Genomic DNA, 14,752 nt, shown 5'->3' on the forward strand with positions numbered 1-14,752 from the left:
GAAACTTGGTTGTTCGATGGCAGGTAGTTTGCAGTAGCTCAGGCATAAAGGACGTGGAATCGCAAAGGACGCTACACGTTTCAGGTTTCGTCGTGCTCAATACGATCCACTTTTGATTGCTCTGCAGACTCGATGCAACAACCACGTTTGCTGAATGCCCCACTCGCTCCTTGCTCCTGCTAAACCTGCTCGGCTCCACTACCTCAAAGTCGTGAAATAGTTTGCATATCTGCATCCCATGGTACAAGCCCCTACTCCTACTCTCGCTCCATTTAAGCCTCTTGGGCTCGCTGGCGCCTCCTCTGGTCTCGCTCCTCAGCAATAGAGAGCTTGACACCCTTGCCCTTGGGCAAGGAGACCTGGGCCTTGGCGCCCTCACCGATAACGAAAATGTTAGAGAGCCTAGATGTGTATTGTCAGCATAATGCTGCCATCTTGTGATATACACCCGAACCCACCTGGTAGCGAAAGTTCGGTCCAAAACATCCTTAACGTGAACGATATCGAAACCACCCAAGTGTCTCTCCTTGTGAACGATGACACCTGATCGACCCATGTTTCGACCACCGGTGACCATGACGACGTTTCCGGGCTCGAACTTGATGTGGTCTACAATCTTGTTCTGGACAAAGTCAAACTTGACGGTGTCGTTGACCTTGATGGAGGGGTCGGGGTATCGGATGGTTCGACCATCGTGAGAGACAATGTAAGGGACACCCTTGGCACCGAGTTGATGTTTTCGGACCTTGAGGAGCTTGAAGGAAGCCTCCTCGGGGGTGATTCGGTGGATAGTGAATCGACCCTTGATGTCGTACAAGAGTCGGAAGTGTTCACCGGATTTCTCGATGGTGATGACATCTACAGGCAGATCAGCACTGTATCCCGATACTCTTCTAACCACTTCCTCACTCACCCATGAAACCAGCGGGGTAGGTCTCGTCAGTCCTGACCTTTCCGTCGACCTTGATGAGTCGCTGCTTAACAATAGCAGTGACCTCTCGACCGGTCAAAGCGTACTTCAATCGGTTTCGGAGGAAGACGGTGAGGGGGAGGGATTCACGGAGCTTGTGAGGACCGGGGGAAGGTCGGGGGGCCTATAGAAGAGGTCGAGCATAAGTTTCGTCCAAATATTACTCCTTGAACACTGCACCACTCACATAAGTTCCACCCAACTTGTCCAACATCCATGATGAGGGAGCTGCCAATCGCTTCAAATGCTTTTTAGGACCTCGACCCTGTGGTGTGAAGAACGATGATTAGCACCTATACTCTTGTCCATGTCGTCGCTCTGCCTCCCATATCTCGTTCTTCTGTTTTGGTCGGTGGTTCGTCCTAAATCTTTGTCGTCTTGCAATGTGCATCTCCTTGATCCATGTCGTTGATCTTCCTCCCAGTTGTCCTCTGATATCCTTCTCCCCCTCTCCACCATAGCAAGGTATTCGACTCACCATTTTGTATCTTGATGTATGAAGAGGAAGTAACTAATTGAACAACTTGGAGATGAAAGCTTGAAATGGAACACAACCAGGTTGCGTGCAGTCTGTCTACTGGAGTGAGCGGTGTACAGAGAGGGAGGAGAAACCTGCACCGTACAACCAGAACGCCTGGGTGCAAATCCCCTCGTACCAATTTAAAACGCCGACTGACACCGCGTAACGACAGATGTGGCACCCCTCGGAATGGCTTATCACCGACCGTCTTGGAATAATCTCCGATGTTTGCGATATACCACGGCTATTACCGTTCACTCTATGCATGCTTCTATCTGACCCCTTCCGATACATGACATCACTTCGCATCGATATCCTCTGTACAGTCGTAGAACTCCTTTGCAAACCTCTGTTGGACCTGCAAGGTGGTCTCGCTCTACATCACACCGTTTGTCAGTCTGGACGGATCAGAGCCATTCTGCTCTCACCTGAGTAGGCGCAATACCTCGAACCAAGAGGTACTTTCTCCCAGCTACAGAGATCACTATCAGCACATGAGGCAAGTTCTGAGCAAGTCCGACTTACCGAGAAGTCCAGCATCGACATCACCCGTCGATGGCGAGGTCTTTCCGCCAAATGCGGCACCTCCGGCTTCGTACAAGATACATATACCAGCCTGTGCAATGGATTAGTGGTATGAACGGGGTGCTAGGAACGGTCAGATACTCACAGTGACATCCCAAGGCCAGCACTTTACATTTTGTCGGTTAGTATGTTACCCTTACACTAAAAAACCAATATACTCACGCCGACTTCCCAATACCTAAGGCGAGTCCGTTAGCCACCTGCGACCACTCGAATTTGCCGTTCTCAACTCACATGTCTAGGCCACCACTAGCCACCAACGCGATGTTGATAGCAGCGCTGCCCAAACTTCTGAGCGCGTGAACCATCTTACCTCCTACATCGGTATGCGCAGTGAGCTTTTCGAATGCCCTGATCTTACGAGGGAGAGCAGGGGGAGATCTCTCGGATCCATACTCTGTCGCAATCCTATGTGAACTCAGATCAGCTTACTGTAACTCAACATGTACATGTCTCGACGTGTCTCAATATCCGAAGCCAGAGCTCGTTAGAACGGGTAATATGCTTACAAGGCTTGACCCAACGAAGCGAGGGGCTTGATCCTTCCTGTGATAGGAAGCTTCTGCTTTTGGTTCAAGTATGCTCCTCGTCCCTTGGCGGCGGAATACTAAAGCGTTCATCAGTTCGACCAGTCTCTGCAGTGAGTACAACTGTGCAGACCCGGGACGTACCAGTTGATCGAGGAAAGGATTGTAGATCACACCGACGACAGGCACACCTTTGACAGTCAATCCTATAGATGTACAGACCATCGGGAAGCCGTGGATCTGATAACAACATAAGCCGAGAGTCTCTCCCTTCGTCAAGCCCACACGAGGCGGAGCAGAGATCAGCTTACGAAGTTGGTAGTACCGTCGATTGGGCTGGCGTAGCAGGTTGTTCAGTATAGATATATATGTCGAAAGAAGGTACAGCTTACTCGACTGCAAGATGCATCAGTACAGCCGAAGCATGAAGCTTTGAATGGGATGAGAGTGCACCTACCAATCCAAGTAGGCTCGTCTGTGATCTGCTGTCCATCGTATGACTCCTCGCCAATGCTACAAGCGATTCAAGTTATTAGACCTATTGAGTTTCATGGACTTGGTAGGAGTAGACAAACGGTAAGCCTATTCTTCACTTACAACTTGTGGTCCGGGTAAGCCTCTGAGATCTTCTCCACAATGAACTTTTCAACGGCTTTGTCTACCTCTGTAACAAGCTACATCAACATTAACATCAGTCTACTACCCCATGCCTAATCGTCGGATTACGCACATCTACACTGTTCACTTTCTCATCCTGAGACGCTGATTCCGACGCAAATCTGTTCTCTTGACCAGCTTTGATCTTCTCTCCAGCCTGCAGATAATCCAGTCCGTCAATACAAAGTGCGAGCTGTATAGTGAATGTGGAACAACCGGACAGACCTCTAGAGCTAACTTGATTGCAAAAGCAAGGATGGAATCGAGGTCGAGCTCGGACATTGTGTGTTCTTTGAGTTGGTCTATATCCAGGTGTAGGAGGTTTTCTCTGGGATATGCATGTATGAATGGATGATTGGATTCATCTCATGATGTATCAACACTGCTGGACGATAGACGGACTCGGTCCGACCGGATGACGCTTTGACGCGTGGTCCAGGTGGAGGTTAAGGCGGAGGCTCTAAACGCGGTGCATCGTGGTTCGTATCTACCTCAGACAGCGACATTCGGTATAGACGAATAAGTGAAGAGTCAAAAGTCTCTGCTGTTCTTGCAGCAGCTTCCCGAGGTGCAACATGATGCAATGCGACATGATGAGATACCCAGTCTGCACTGGGTGATCAAACACGCAAACAAGATATCCCTCAGTGTAACATGACAAGGTGACATTGTTTGCATTGGTAGATCAAAGACTATACAAGATATCCCATTCTATCCGCCAACTTGACGACACACAAAATGACGTCGTAAAGTCCTAACAGACGTCCTTCAGCCGACTAAAGCCAGAAGGTATACGTCCTGGATCATAAAAGGTATTGGTTCTGGCCTCCCTTTCCCCGTCCGAATCGCTAACGAATTGAGCGTCGATCGTGAATAAAAGAGGCGTGGGTGTGTATGAAGAGGAACGGAGGATGTGTGAGGTGAAGAGAAGATAGTAAGAGAGTATGGGAACAGGAGGATGAGTACGGAAAGGACTGGGAAGGAAGTATTGTCAGTATAGCGAGTAAAGATCACCGTTACCAATGAGTGGGTGTCATGAGCAGAGTCGCGCGGTGGTGAGTGACGAAGGAGTAGATGCTATGCAAGGAGGATCTGCCCGTATGTAGCGTGATGCGAGCACAGTACTTTTCACAAACTTGTTCGATAGTATGATAGATACAAGGATGGTAGAGAACAAGAAGAAAAGAGGAGAGAGATACACATCTTCGCTATCAAAAGTTTCGGTGTAACTAAAGTCTGACGGAAGCTATTGTGATATATGCAAACACGTGACTCTTTCCGCCCTCTGTGGAATATAGTTCAGGGCTGTGTTGTTGTTACAAGCAGGGTCAGTGAGATACATCCAGTCCAAGTGCTGTCGTCATACCCAATCCCATAACACTTGCAAGCATCACAAGGTCACTCATAGTGACTCGTCCTTGTCTCTCAGCTACTTCAGCCTTGTATACACACCCTAAACACCTGCCTCCCTGATCTCCGCAGCTCACAATTCGAACGTCTCTTGAAACCGACCGAGGTTATTTGAACGATAAATATCAGAGGCGTGGGAAGTAGAGGGATTGAATGCCGGCAGCGACACCGACGACGACTACGTTGGTACTCGTTCCTTGCTGTTCATTATTATATCGATATACGCAACAACAAATACCCTCCGCATCCTCCACACAGCTACTTTTCCTTCTTACTTGATTCCTCCCCTTGCCCGATACGACAACCTCTTCTGTAGAACACAATGGCGACGGTTAGAGCTGTTGATCATGCTGTGACTAACGGGGATGCGAATAACAATCGTAACAACGCTATAGCTGGAGGGATGACCAACGATGAGAAGGCGGCTGTGGGGGGCCTCGCAGCGAGAGATGCGGACAAAGGTGCAGCAGTACATGTCAGTCAGCTACACCAAACTCCGCGCAGATATGCATGGTGTACCGAAGCTAATATTTTATATTGTGGGTAGATGTTTGACCCGGATGCTTCGCCTGAACAGAAAGCGGCAGGTGTAGCACAAGCAAAAGCACAGTTAGGACTTCCAAGTGCTTCTGAGATAAGAGACCATCGAAGCGGTGGCGGACGAGGTGGGTTGAGACCGGGACAGGCTCTATGACAAGCACATCAGCTAATTTTGACTTCGACGCAGCTGTGGTCATCGATACCTCCACTTCGGCATCTTCACCTGTACCGACGGTGTCTCTGGCCGATGTAGATAGGGCATCTAAAGCAGAAGGTGAAGGTGTGGGCGCGGTGAGCTAAAGTCATCGGTAATCAACTATACACACACATCGCTGACGATTGCCGACAGGAGGATGTACCAGGTGCGATACCAGCGGGAGCCGCGCCGCCAGTACCGACATGGGTGAGTTTCTGGCAATTTCACGGTTCCATTGTCGCTGACGTGACCATATCGATAGGTCACGGCAGGATGGCGGCAGGCTGCGGGGCTGGATACGAAGGAGCAGGAACACATAACCGTACTGGCTACCTACCTGTGAGTCTGATCTTCCAATACTTGACAGACGATTCTTCTGACCGACTGCCATGTGCAGCTCCGAGACGATGTATGGATCTTGGTTCCACAACGCCGGAATCGTAAGCTCTCCCGTCCACCTGATAACAACATATGACCTACTGGTGACGGAAACTCGTAGATCCTCTTCGCCGTCTTCGCCACTCGATTTTTCACCGTGCTAGGTCTCGGCTGGGGTTGGATTTACATCATCCTAGCTTGTTGCGCCTCATATTACACCCTTTCAATTACCAGAACACGACAACGAGCTCGAGATGATATCCAACGAGAGCTAGTGAAGACGAGACTTGTCACAGAGACGGAGAGTGCGGACTGGTTGAACAATTTCCTGGATCGATTCTGGCTTATGTATGTTACAGTAACACAGCGGAAAGAAAGGGTGACTGATCTGGACATCACTTAGATACGAGCCAGTCCTCAGTCAGACCATCATTGCGAGTACTGATGCTGCTTTGGCTGGTGTGGCCCCTGCCGGTGTGGAGAGTATCCGGTTGACAACTTTCACTCGTGAGTCTGGCTTACCAGAGATGAGGAACGCAGCTGATCCTATTTCGCAATAGTCGGCACCAAAGGTTGGTAGATGTCATTTTAAGGGTAGGGTTACCTCAGCTAACATGTCACAGCTCCTCGTATTGACTATGTTCGAACATTCCCCAAAACGTGAGTGAACTCTCAGCCGTCACTTCTCGTACTGACGCGAGCGATAGCCCCGATGACGTCGTCATCATGGACTGGGCGTTGTCCTTCACCCCCAACGACCTGCAAGATATCACACCACGACAGGCTGCAAAGCGAGTCAACCCCAAAATCGTGCTCAGTATCCGCGTGGGCAAGGGAGCGCTGTCGAAGGGTATCCCAATCTTGTTAGAAGACATGAGCTTTTCAGGGAAGATAAGGTGTGTTATGCCCAGCCTGGCACCCACGGATAGTTTGCGCTGACACCTCACAGAATCAAGCTGAAACTCACGACAAGCTTCCCTCATATTCAAACTGTCGACATCAGCTTCATCGAAAAGCCTACTTTCGACTATGTACTGAAGCCTCTGGGAGGAGATACTTTCGGATTCGACATCAACAACATCCCAGGTCTCGCTCCCTTCATCCGTGATCAGGTCCACGCAAACCTTGGACCGATGATGTACGATCCGAACGTCTTCACCATCGATTTACAACAATTGCTCTCCGGAACACCCCTTGATGCGGCTATCGGAGTGCTTAGGATCACTGTTCTCGACGCGCGTGGACTCAAAGCTACCAAGTTTGGGGGTGGCGAGCCCGACCCTTACGTTTCGGTTGCTCTCGGTGCCAAACCTCCAATTGCCCAAACGAAGACGATCAACTCCACTTCGAACCCCTCATGGCATGACACGCACTTCCTGCTTATCAATACTTTGGCTGACGTGCTCAATCTCAACCTGTTTGACTACAATGAACACCGACCTGACAACCACCTCGGAACGGTGTCACACGAGTTGGGCACTCTCGCCGACGACGCTGAACAGGAAGGTGTGGTTAGCAAAATCTTGGGTGGAGGCAAGGAGAGAGGAGAGTTGCGATATGATCTCTCCTACTTCCCAGTGTTGAAAGCCGAGAAGAGTGCCGATGGTACCATCGAGCCTGTCCCCGACACTGCTACCGGAATCGTACGACTCACCCTGCATCAAGCGAAAGATCTCGACATCTCGGGCGTCTTCGGCGGCAGTCTCAACCCCTTTGCCAAGGTATACCTTGGGGGCAGTACGAAAGAGGTCCACAAGACAAAGGTGCTCAAGCACGCCAACCAACCGATCTGGGAAGAAGCTTGCGAGTTCCTGGTTCCCGAGAAACACAACACCGTTGTCACCATTCGGGTCCAAGATAGCAAGGACTTTGCGTTAGATTCGAGTCTCGGCACGGTCACGGTTCGATTGACCGACCTGCTCGAGGCGAGGGAAAGGCAACAGGATTGGTTCCCACTCAAGGGGAGTCGAGCGGGGAAGATCCGACTCACTGCGGAGTGGAAACCCGTTGCCATGACTGGTAGTGTCGGTGGAGCAGCCGCATACGTCCCTCCCATCGGTATCCTCCGTGTCTGGCTCAAGAAGGCCGTGGATGTCAAGAATGTCGAAGCGGCTCTGGGCGGGAAGAGTGATCCGTACGTCCGAGTCCTGGGCAACAACCGAGTCTTGGCCCGAACCGAGGTGGTCAATAACAATCTCAATCCGGAATGGGATCAGATCGTCTATGTGCCCATCCACAGTCTTCGCGAGAATTTCATCTTCGAGGTTATGGACTACCAAAACATTGGTAAAGATCGTACGCTGGGATATGTCGAGGTCAAAGCAGCGGACTGTGCGGAGAAGAGTGGTGATCAAAAGTATCCCTACAGCTCGAAGGGTCCGCAAATTCGGAAGGATAGGATCAAGTTGGACAAGGCGAATCACTACAAAGGTGAACTCCATTTCGAGGTCGACTTCAAGCCCGCCGTGTCGCTACGGGGCGGAGTGTCTTTCGAAGCACAGAAGAACGAATTGGAGGTGGCGGCCGAGGACGCACAAGCGCAAGCGGCAGTTGAGGGGACAGGAAGCATTTCGGGTACAGGTACGCCGAACAGAAACGGTTCGATCAGACTACCTCCTGTCAGTCCGGCTACTTCCAAGTTCCCCCCGGGATCGAGCAGACAGCCGAACGGTCACAGACCGTCGCAATCGCTCGGAAACGCCTCTACTCTCTCCGCCGCTACGGTAGGATCTCAGATGGAGAAGGATGGATCCCGGTCTGGTGGCGACGTAACACCGGCGGAGGATCCTGAGTCGGGAGTGGAGATGTCGCTCGAGGAGATCCTATCGAACCGTAAGTGAACGGACAACAAGATGAATATCAGGTTATCGAGTTGACAAAAGGTGCAGAATCTGGTTTACTGGTATTCCAGGTCATCTCCGGCCAATTGTCGAGAAAAGGATCTCTCGAAGTCATGTTCGACGATGGGTACTGGCCCGCTTTCACCTCCGGCAAAGCGAGAAGTACGCACCCGACTTGGGATCAGGCAAGTCAGATTTCGTTGATTTCGGAAACAAAGCTCATGTCACGTTTGAGTAGGTGGGAGAAGGATTCATTCGCGAACTCGACTTCAGTAGAGTCTGGCTGAGGATCAACGCGGCGGACGAGAATGACAAAGAAGACATCGTAGCCGAGTTCAAGTGCGATACCAAGGATTTCCTTGAACAGTGCATTGTGAGTAACCAAAGCCTCTGGCTTGTATAGCGAGTGCCAACGCTGACGCAAGACTGCAGAGAAACCCTGCAGACTTCTTGCTCTCGCAACCTGATGGGTCGAACAGAACCATAATACGACTTGCTGCGAAGTTCGTTCCCGTGGATATCACGCTCGAAGCGCGAGAGAGCATCAACAGTGAGTAACAGTGGTGACAAACGAGCGGAAAACTGATGCGTCTCACAGATATGGGTGTTCTTCGAGTGGACGTGGTGGAGGCCAAGGGCTTGATGGCAGCGGACAGGTCCGGAAAATCAGATGTGAGTCCATTCGGCGCGCCTTCGGTTCTCGACTAACAATGATTCACTAGCCTTACGCCGTCTTTACCCTTAACGGTATGAGGGTATTCAAGTCAGACACGAAGAAGAAGTGAGCTGGCAAATTCGAGATCGGAAGTGTGGAAGCTAACAAATACAATACAGGACCTTGCACCCTGTTTGGAATGAGAGCTTCGAGACCATGATTCCCTCACGAGTTGCGGCTAAATTCAATTTCGAAATCTTCGATTGGGACAGGGTTGGTACTGCCACTCCACTTGGGAACGGTTGGATCGACCTTGCTGCGCTTGAGCCCTTCGAGGCGACCGAGTTGACTCTACCTGTTCACACTGAGAAACATGGAGACAAAGGGACTCTTCACATTCGAATGTTGTTCCAACCGGAAAGTGAGTATTGCTTGATTCGCAGACTGGACTTGAGGAACAACATGCTGATTCGGTGTCACCACAGTCATTGCTCGAGCGCGACAAAGCACGACTTCGTTCGGTACAGTCGGTCGAGTCGTGACGACTGTGGGCGGTGTTCCTCTTGGAGTCGGTAAGGGCGTGATCCACGGTGGTGGTGCTGTAGCCATGGGTGTCGGTCATGGCCTTGGGTCGGTTGGAGGATTCGCCGGTCGACGTATCGGTCTAATCAAGAAGAAAGACAAGTCGGGTAAAGATGTCTTGATGGAGGAGAATGAACCTGTCGCTAGTCCGACTGGTCCAGTGGCCTTGGGTGCTACTGTTCCGAATGGAGCAGGAGCGGGGTACGAGTTACCAGCGGGACAAACGTCGATTCCTACCGGGGAAGGTTTGGACGGGGCAGTACCAGGTTCAGGAGTGCCAGAATCGAATGCGACTACTCTACCGGTCGGAACTGGTCACGCGCCAACAGAACCGGGAATACTAGGAGTGACCGTCATCGGGGCGAAGGATCTGAAATCGGGGAAGGAGAGCGGGGTAAATAAGGCGTATGTGCAGGTGAAGTTGGGAAGTAGGAGTTTCAAGACGGATCACGTGAAGAGCCAAACGCCAGAGTGGTGAGTGGTGCACGAGCTCAGAGTTGGCCATGATTGTTGACGTGGAGTCTGACACCCCGTTTAGGAACGAGACATTCACATTCAACGTCGTTCCCGGGACCAGCACCTTCATCGTCACCGTTTACGGTATGTACCCTATTCACTGGCTGTACTTGGATGGGGTCAACCCAAGCTGACGTACATCACTCCTTCTGTTTTATGTAGACCACCACACGCTCGGCAAAGACAATGAACTGGGCGAAGCCGAAGTCGATATTTGGCGCCATATCCAACCTGCCGTGCCAAACGCCGATGTATGGGTCGAACTTGGTCAAGGTTCAGGCTTGTTACGATTACGATTGGATTGGAATCAAGGTGTCGCGACTACCGCTGGAGGGAAGAGTGGTGCAGCTGGGAGACTGAGAACGCCGAGTGTTGGTTCGAAGACCGCCACAGGGGGACAACCTGATAGTCCGAGTAGGTTTAGTTTGAAGAAGAACAAGGCTGGTGCGGGGGCAAAAGGCGTTGATGAAGAGTGAGCGAAATGAGAGTCTGCGTTCGTTTTTGGTTTAAATCATATCAGGTTATACAATAAGTTACAATTATATAGTCACTTGCGTGATGATCATGATAATGCTCTATGTGGTTATCCGTCCATGCTTCCTGCTGTCCTTGCTAAGCTCCAGAACGACGTGCCGTCGATATTCCAACGCTTGTCCCGCTCGAGGCAGGTGATATTGTCAACAACCCACAGCGACATCATGTCGTTGAAGCCGTGGGAGGCGGCTCCCGACCCGTATCCATGAATTGGAGATAGTCGACCACTTTCCATCCTTCTCTCGGACTGGGTTGTGCCGGTGTCGAAGCTGGGATTGTCGCCGCTGGTATTGCGGATGATTGCGAGACTGCTTGTGTATCCGTTGTATCGACTTGCTTCTCTTTATTGTCGTTATCCACCAGCATGGGCTCATCGTCATCATCGTCCCCTCCGAACAGATCATCATCGTTGTCGTCGTCGTCGTCATCTTCATCATCCTTCTTCTCATCTTTCGCAGGATCCACCCCCTTCTGCTCTACTACCGCACTTTCCTCCCCACCTCGTGGTCCTGCCTCTACCCCTGCACCCTTTTGACCGCCCTCACCCTCATCTTCATCATCATCTTCTTCGTCATCCGCGTCAACTCTCATGACCCAATCTACCTCCTCTTCCCTCCTTCCTATCTCTTCCAGCAATACACCTGCTTTCCTACTTTCTCGCTCAAGACGAGATTTGAGTCCTCTCCTCAAGATCTCGAGAGTTGGTTCGTCCATCGTCCGTAGTTGGTCTGGGTTATGCCATTCTCCTCCTTCTCCTTTCGCCCCATCCTCCGCCTCCGCTGCTCCTCCTTCGCTTGAGATCGAACTAGTCGTAAGGGGAAGAGGGAGGGTATTTATGACTTGGAAGAACGTCTCAGGTGCAAGAGGTGATATAACCTCCCCCTCAGAAGATGATGTAGGAAGGGGATTCAAAGGATGGACAAGGTATTGCGACAAGGGAGGTATGGATGGAGGTGGTTTGGAAGAAGAGGCGGTTGGAAGGGTGGAGGGTGAGGGCGAGAGATAGTTCGATAAGGCGTTGATACGGCCTAGTAAGAGTGAATACCGTTGGAGAAGCGTATCCCTGCAAGATGGAAATGGGTTGAAGGGCTGTTAGTATACAATCCACAAACAGGCTTGAGGCAACACGAGGTACAGCGCACTGGTCTTACACCATCACATGATCGTGGCGAGTAATGGAGGCGTTCGCTATTTGAGGAGGGATGTATGTAGACAAGCCGTTCATCGCTGCCCACTCACCAACTTGGGAGACTACCATCTTGAGCACCTGATCCTAATAGATCCTTCAACGAATCAATATCGTTTATCGTCGTCGTCAATCGTGGTATGAGAGTATTGATTGCTGAAAGTGGGATGGACGGAGCTAAGGGAGGATGATATGTCTCCGAGGGAGGTGGTCGGACTTGTTGCATGTTGTGTGAGAGGTGAATGTAAGCGAATAACTGTTGACGGATATGCGCGTTTGGTTAATGCTATTGCCGTAGAGACGAGGAAGAGCAATGTTGGACAAGACAAAGTGGAAGTACACAGAGCTGGTCAACGATATCGTCCGTTCGTTCGCTCTTTGGTTCCAGTTTCCGGCGGAAAACGCGAACCAACCTCGTCAATTAACTGATCGGTCCTTATTGACACTTTCATCTTCCTTCTTTCCTTGTGTCTGCCCATCTCCTCAGCCACGATGCAGCAGCTGCTCAGTGAGTAGTCGTGTATGATTCCATCTTGCTGCTTATCTACGAAAACGCATACCTGTTCTCAGACGATAGACGCTCATTCCTCCTTCTTACTTTGCAGACCCGTTCGCGCAGAAATACCCCGAGGCAGTCGATTCGACCCTCTCTTCGCAGGCGGTGTCGGTCCAGTTTAACCCCTGTGGACCATTTGCGGGACATTACTTGGCTGTAGGGGGTAGTGATGGGCTTGTGGAAGTGTGGGATGTGGAGACGAGAGGTGTAGTGAGGGTCTTGGAGGGGCATGTCAAGGCTGTGAAGGGGTTAAGGTGAGTTGCAGCTACGAAATCTCCAACCTGACCAAATACGATAATCCTTGTTGTGTAGAGCTGAGCTGATCTTGTACGAATCGTCTGACAGCTGGTCTAAGAACAATCGTTATCTCCTCACATCATCACAAGACAGTACCGCCATAATATGGGATCTATCCATCCTCTCTCACCCTTTACTCAATCCCCAAACCCCATCCTCCTCCTCATCCTCATCGAAGTTACCATCAAGTAGTTCCCCAAGAAAATGTACGATCCGATTCGATGCGCCTCTCCTCGGTGCGAGCTTCCATCCGAGAAACAGCAAGATCGTCTTGGCGGTATTGAGTATCGGAGAAGTGGTACTTGTTGATTTGAGGAAAGAAGGTGGGGGGAGGTGGAAGTTGGAAGATGTCGTTGAGGGTGAAGAGGATCAAGCAGATGCCGAAGGAGAAACAGTCGGAAGAAAGAGGTGGGTCTCGATCATCCAGCTGAACGAATCTCATCTTGAGCGCTGGAGCTGATCTGATGAGATTTGTAACGACAATTGCAGATCGTCAATGGCTTGCGCTGTCTTCTCACCCTGCGGTTCGAGAATATATGCTGGGACAACAGGTGGCATGTTGCTTGTCATAGATCCCCTGACGAGATATGTGAGTGTCAGCTGGTATAGGGTATTGGAGAAGCGCAACAGACAGCTGATGGGGTGTCCTCGGCAGGTGTTGCAACGAGTCAAAGTTGCAAACGCATCGATCCGTCAGCTCTCGTTTGACGCCTCTGGGCAGTAAGTTGTGATATATAGCCAAAACATTTGAATTACATCACAGCTGAATCCTGTCCTTCCCCTCAGACACCTTATCACCTCAGCGTCCGACCGAGCCCTTCGACTCCTCTCGGTCCATCCCCTCACTTCCGCCCTAACACCTCTACATCGTTTTCAAGATCTGGTTAATCGAACACCATGGCACGCTATTGGGTTTTCAGGCGATGGGGAATACGTGATGGGTGGTGCGGGACATAAGATGGCACATAACGTCTTTGTGTGGGATAGGGAGAGCGGGGTGTTGGTCAAAGTACTGGAAGGACCAAAGGAGCCTTTGTTGGATTGTGATGTGAGTGCGACTACGGAGCAAGAGTCGACAGCAACAGCGTATCACATTCTGGCCCTTTTACCACAAAGATTTGTAGATAGCAAGTTAGCTGACAGACCTCGTGCTCTACCACAGTGGCACCCTACTCGACCGGTGATTGCCTCTGTGGCAACTTCAGGCGACGTACATATATGGCAAACATCTCTACCAGATAATTGGGCTGCTTTTGCACCTGGTTTCGAAGAGCTAGAAGAGAATGTAGAATACGATGAGAGGGAAGACGAATTTGACATTGTGCGTATCGCTCCGGCTACACACAAAGTTTCCCTTCCCACAACTACACATACTTCTGTAATAAATGGAAGACGGGATGATACAAGCAAGCGAGCTGACTCTGCGCCGTCACATAACATAGGAAGACGAAACGGAACTGAATCGACGAAAAGATCTCGAAGAAGATCTATTCATCGACGTCCTCTCTCCACAAGAAGATTCATACCCTCGTAGACCACAACCGATCTTGTCTCTTCCTCCGAACCTACAATCAACAGGAACTGGAATCGGAACTGGCGATAACGCGAACGAACAAGATAGAGTAGAGTTGGAGAAGTATGTGAGATCGTTGAGCGCGGTGAAAGATTGGGCAGATAGAGAGGATGATGAAGATGGGTGGGAGGGGTTTTATCTAAGTCTGGATCTGCTGGAAGAGGTTGAAGATGAGGATGAAAATGGGTCGTGAGGCGAGAAGAGAGCTACCACCAGATGTTTTACTCTGC

General features: G+C 50.7%; 5 protein-coding genes across 5 annotated transcripts; 2 read left to right on the forward strand and 3 right to left on the reverse strand.

The window, feature by feature from the left end:
* Positions 1–272: 272 nt before the first annotated feature.
* Positions 273–1,184, reverse strand: CI109_105233 (40S ribosomal protein eS4; the record flags this gene model as incomplete). The annotated part of the gene is made up of 4 exons (XM_032003256.2): positions 273–402; positions 459–858; positions 914–1,094; positions 1,158–1,184. 4 exons carry the CDS (start codon positions 1,182–1,184, stop codon positions 273–275), a joined length of 738 nt encoding a protein of 245 aa, XP_031862578.2.
* A 604-nt stretch (positions 1,185–1,788) lies between these two features.
* On the reverse strand, positions 1,789–3,541 carry CI109_105234 (uncharacterized protein; the record flags this gene model as incomplete). Its single annotated transcript, XM_032003257.2, has 13 exons — positions 1,789–1,866; positions 1,919–1,962; positions 2,016–2,106; positions 2,161–2,181; positions 2,238–2,253; positions 2,310–2,483; positions 2,585–2,682; positions 2,747–2,842; positions 2,914–2,938; positions 3,056–3,115; positions 3,200–3,276; positions 3,333–3,416; positions 3,485–3,541. The coding sequence occupies 13 exons, from the start codon at positions 3,539–3,541 to the stop codon at positions 1,789–1,791; spliced, it is 921 nt and encodes a 306-aa protein (XP_031862579.2).
* Positions 3,542–4,991: 1,450 nt separating this feature from the next.
* Positions 4,992–10,852, forward strand: CI109_105235 (uncharacterized protein; the record flags this gene model as incomplete). Its single annotated transcript, XM_065967619.1, has 22 exons — positions 4,992–5,144; positions 5,217–5,334; positions 5,397–5,500; positions 5,559–5,612; positions 5,668–5,744; positions 5,803–5,845; positions 5,905–6,131; positions 6,187–6,290; positions 6,344–6,355; positions 6,407–6,443; positions 6,491–6,679; positions 6,733–8,615; positions 8,672–8,808; positions 8,862–8,996; positions 9,056–9,173; positions 9,222–9,295; positions 9,346–9,404; positions 9,458–9,699; positions 9,764–9,891; positions 9,952–10,334; positions 10,399–10,460; positions 10,539–10,852. The coding sequence occupies 22 exons, from the start codon at positions 4,992–4,994 to the stop codon at positions 10,850–10,852; spliced, it is 4,653 nt and encodes a 1,550-aa protein (XP_065823691.1).
* A 220-nt stretch (positions 10,853–11,072) lies between these two features.
* On the reverse strand, positions 11,073–12,322 carry CI109_105236 (uncharacterized protein; the record flags this gene model as incomplete). The annotated part of the gene is made up of 2 exons (XM_032003260.1): positions 11,073–11,973; positions 12,150–12,322. The coding sequence occupies 2 exons, from the start codon at positions 12,320–12,322 to the stop codon at positions 11,073–11,075; spliced, it is 1,074 nt and encodes a 357-aa protein (XP_031862582.1).
* A 266-nt stretch (positions 12,323–12,588) lies between these two features.
* Positions 12,589–14,715, forward strand: CI109_105237 (uncharacterized protein; the record flags this gene model as incomplete). The annotated part of the gene is made up of 8 exons (XM_032003261.1): positions 12,589–12,604; positions 12,702–12,906; positions 12,998–13,357; positions 13,439–13,538; positions 13,605–13,669; positions 13,736–13,997; positions 14,112–14,270; positions 14,392–14,715. The coding sequence occupies 8 exons, from the start codon at positions 12,589–12,591 to the stop codon at positions 14,713–14,715; spliced, it is 1,491 nt and encodes a 496-aa protein (XP_031862583.1).
* Positions 14,716–14,752: the final 37 nt, after the last annotated feature.

The sequence above is a fragment of the Kwoniella shandongensis genome, chromosome 9 (assembly GCF_008629635.2).
Source record: "Kwoniella shandongensis chromosome 9, complete sequence".
NCBI classification, from domain to species: Eukaryota; Fungi; Basidiomycota; class Tremellomycetes; order Tremellales; family Cryptococcaceae; genus Kwoniella; species Kwoniella shandongensis.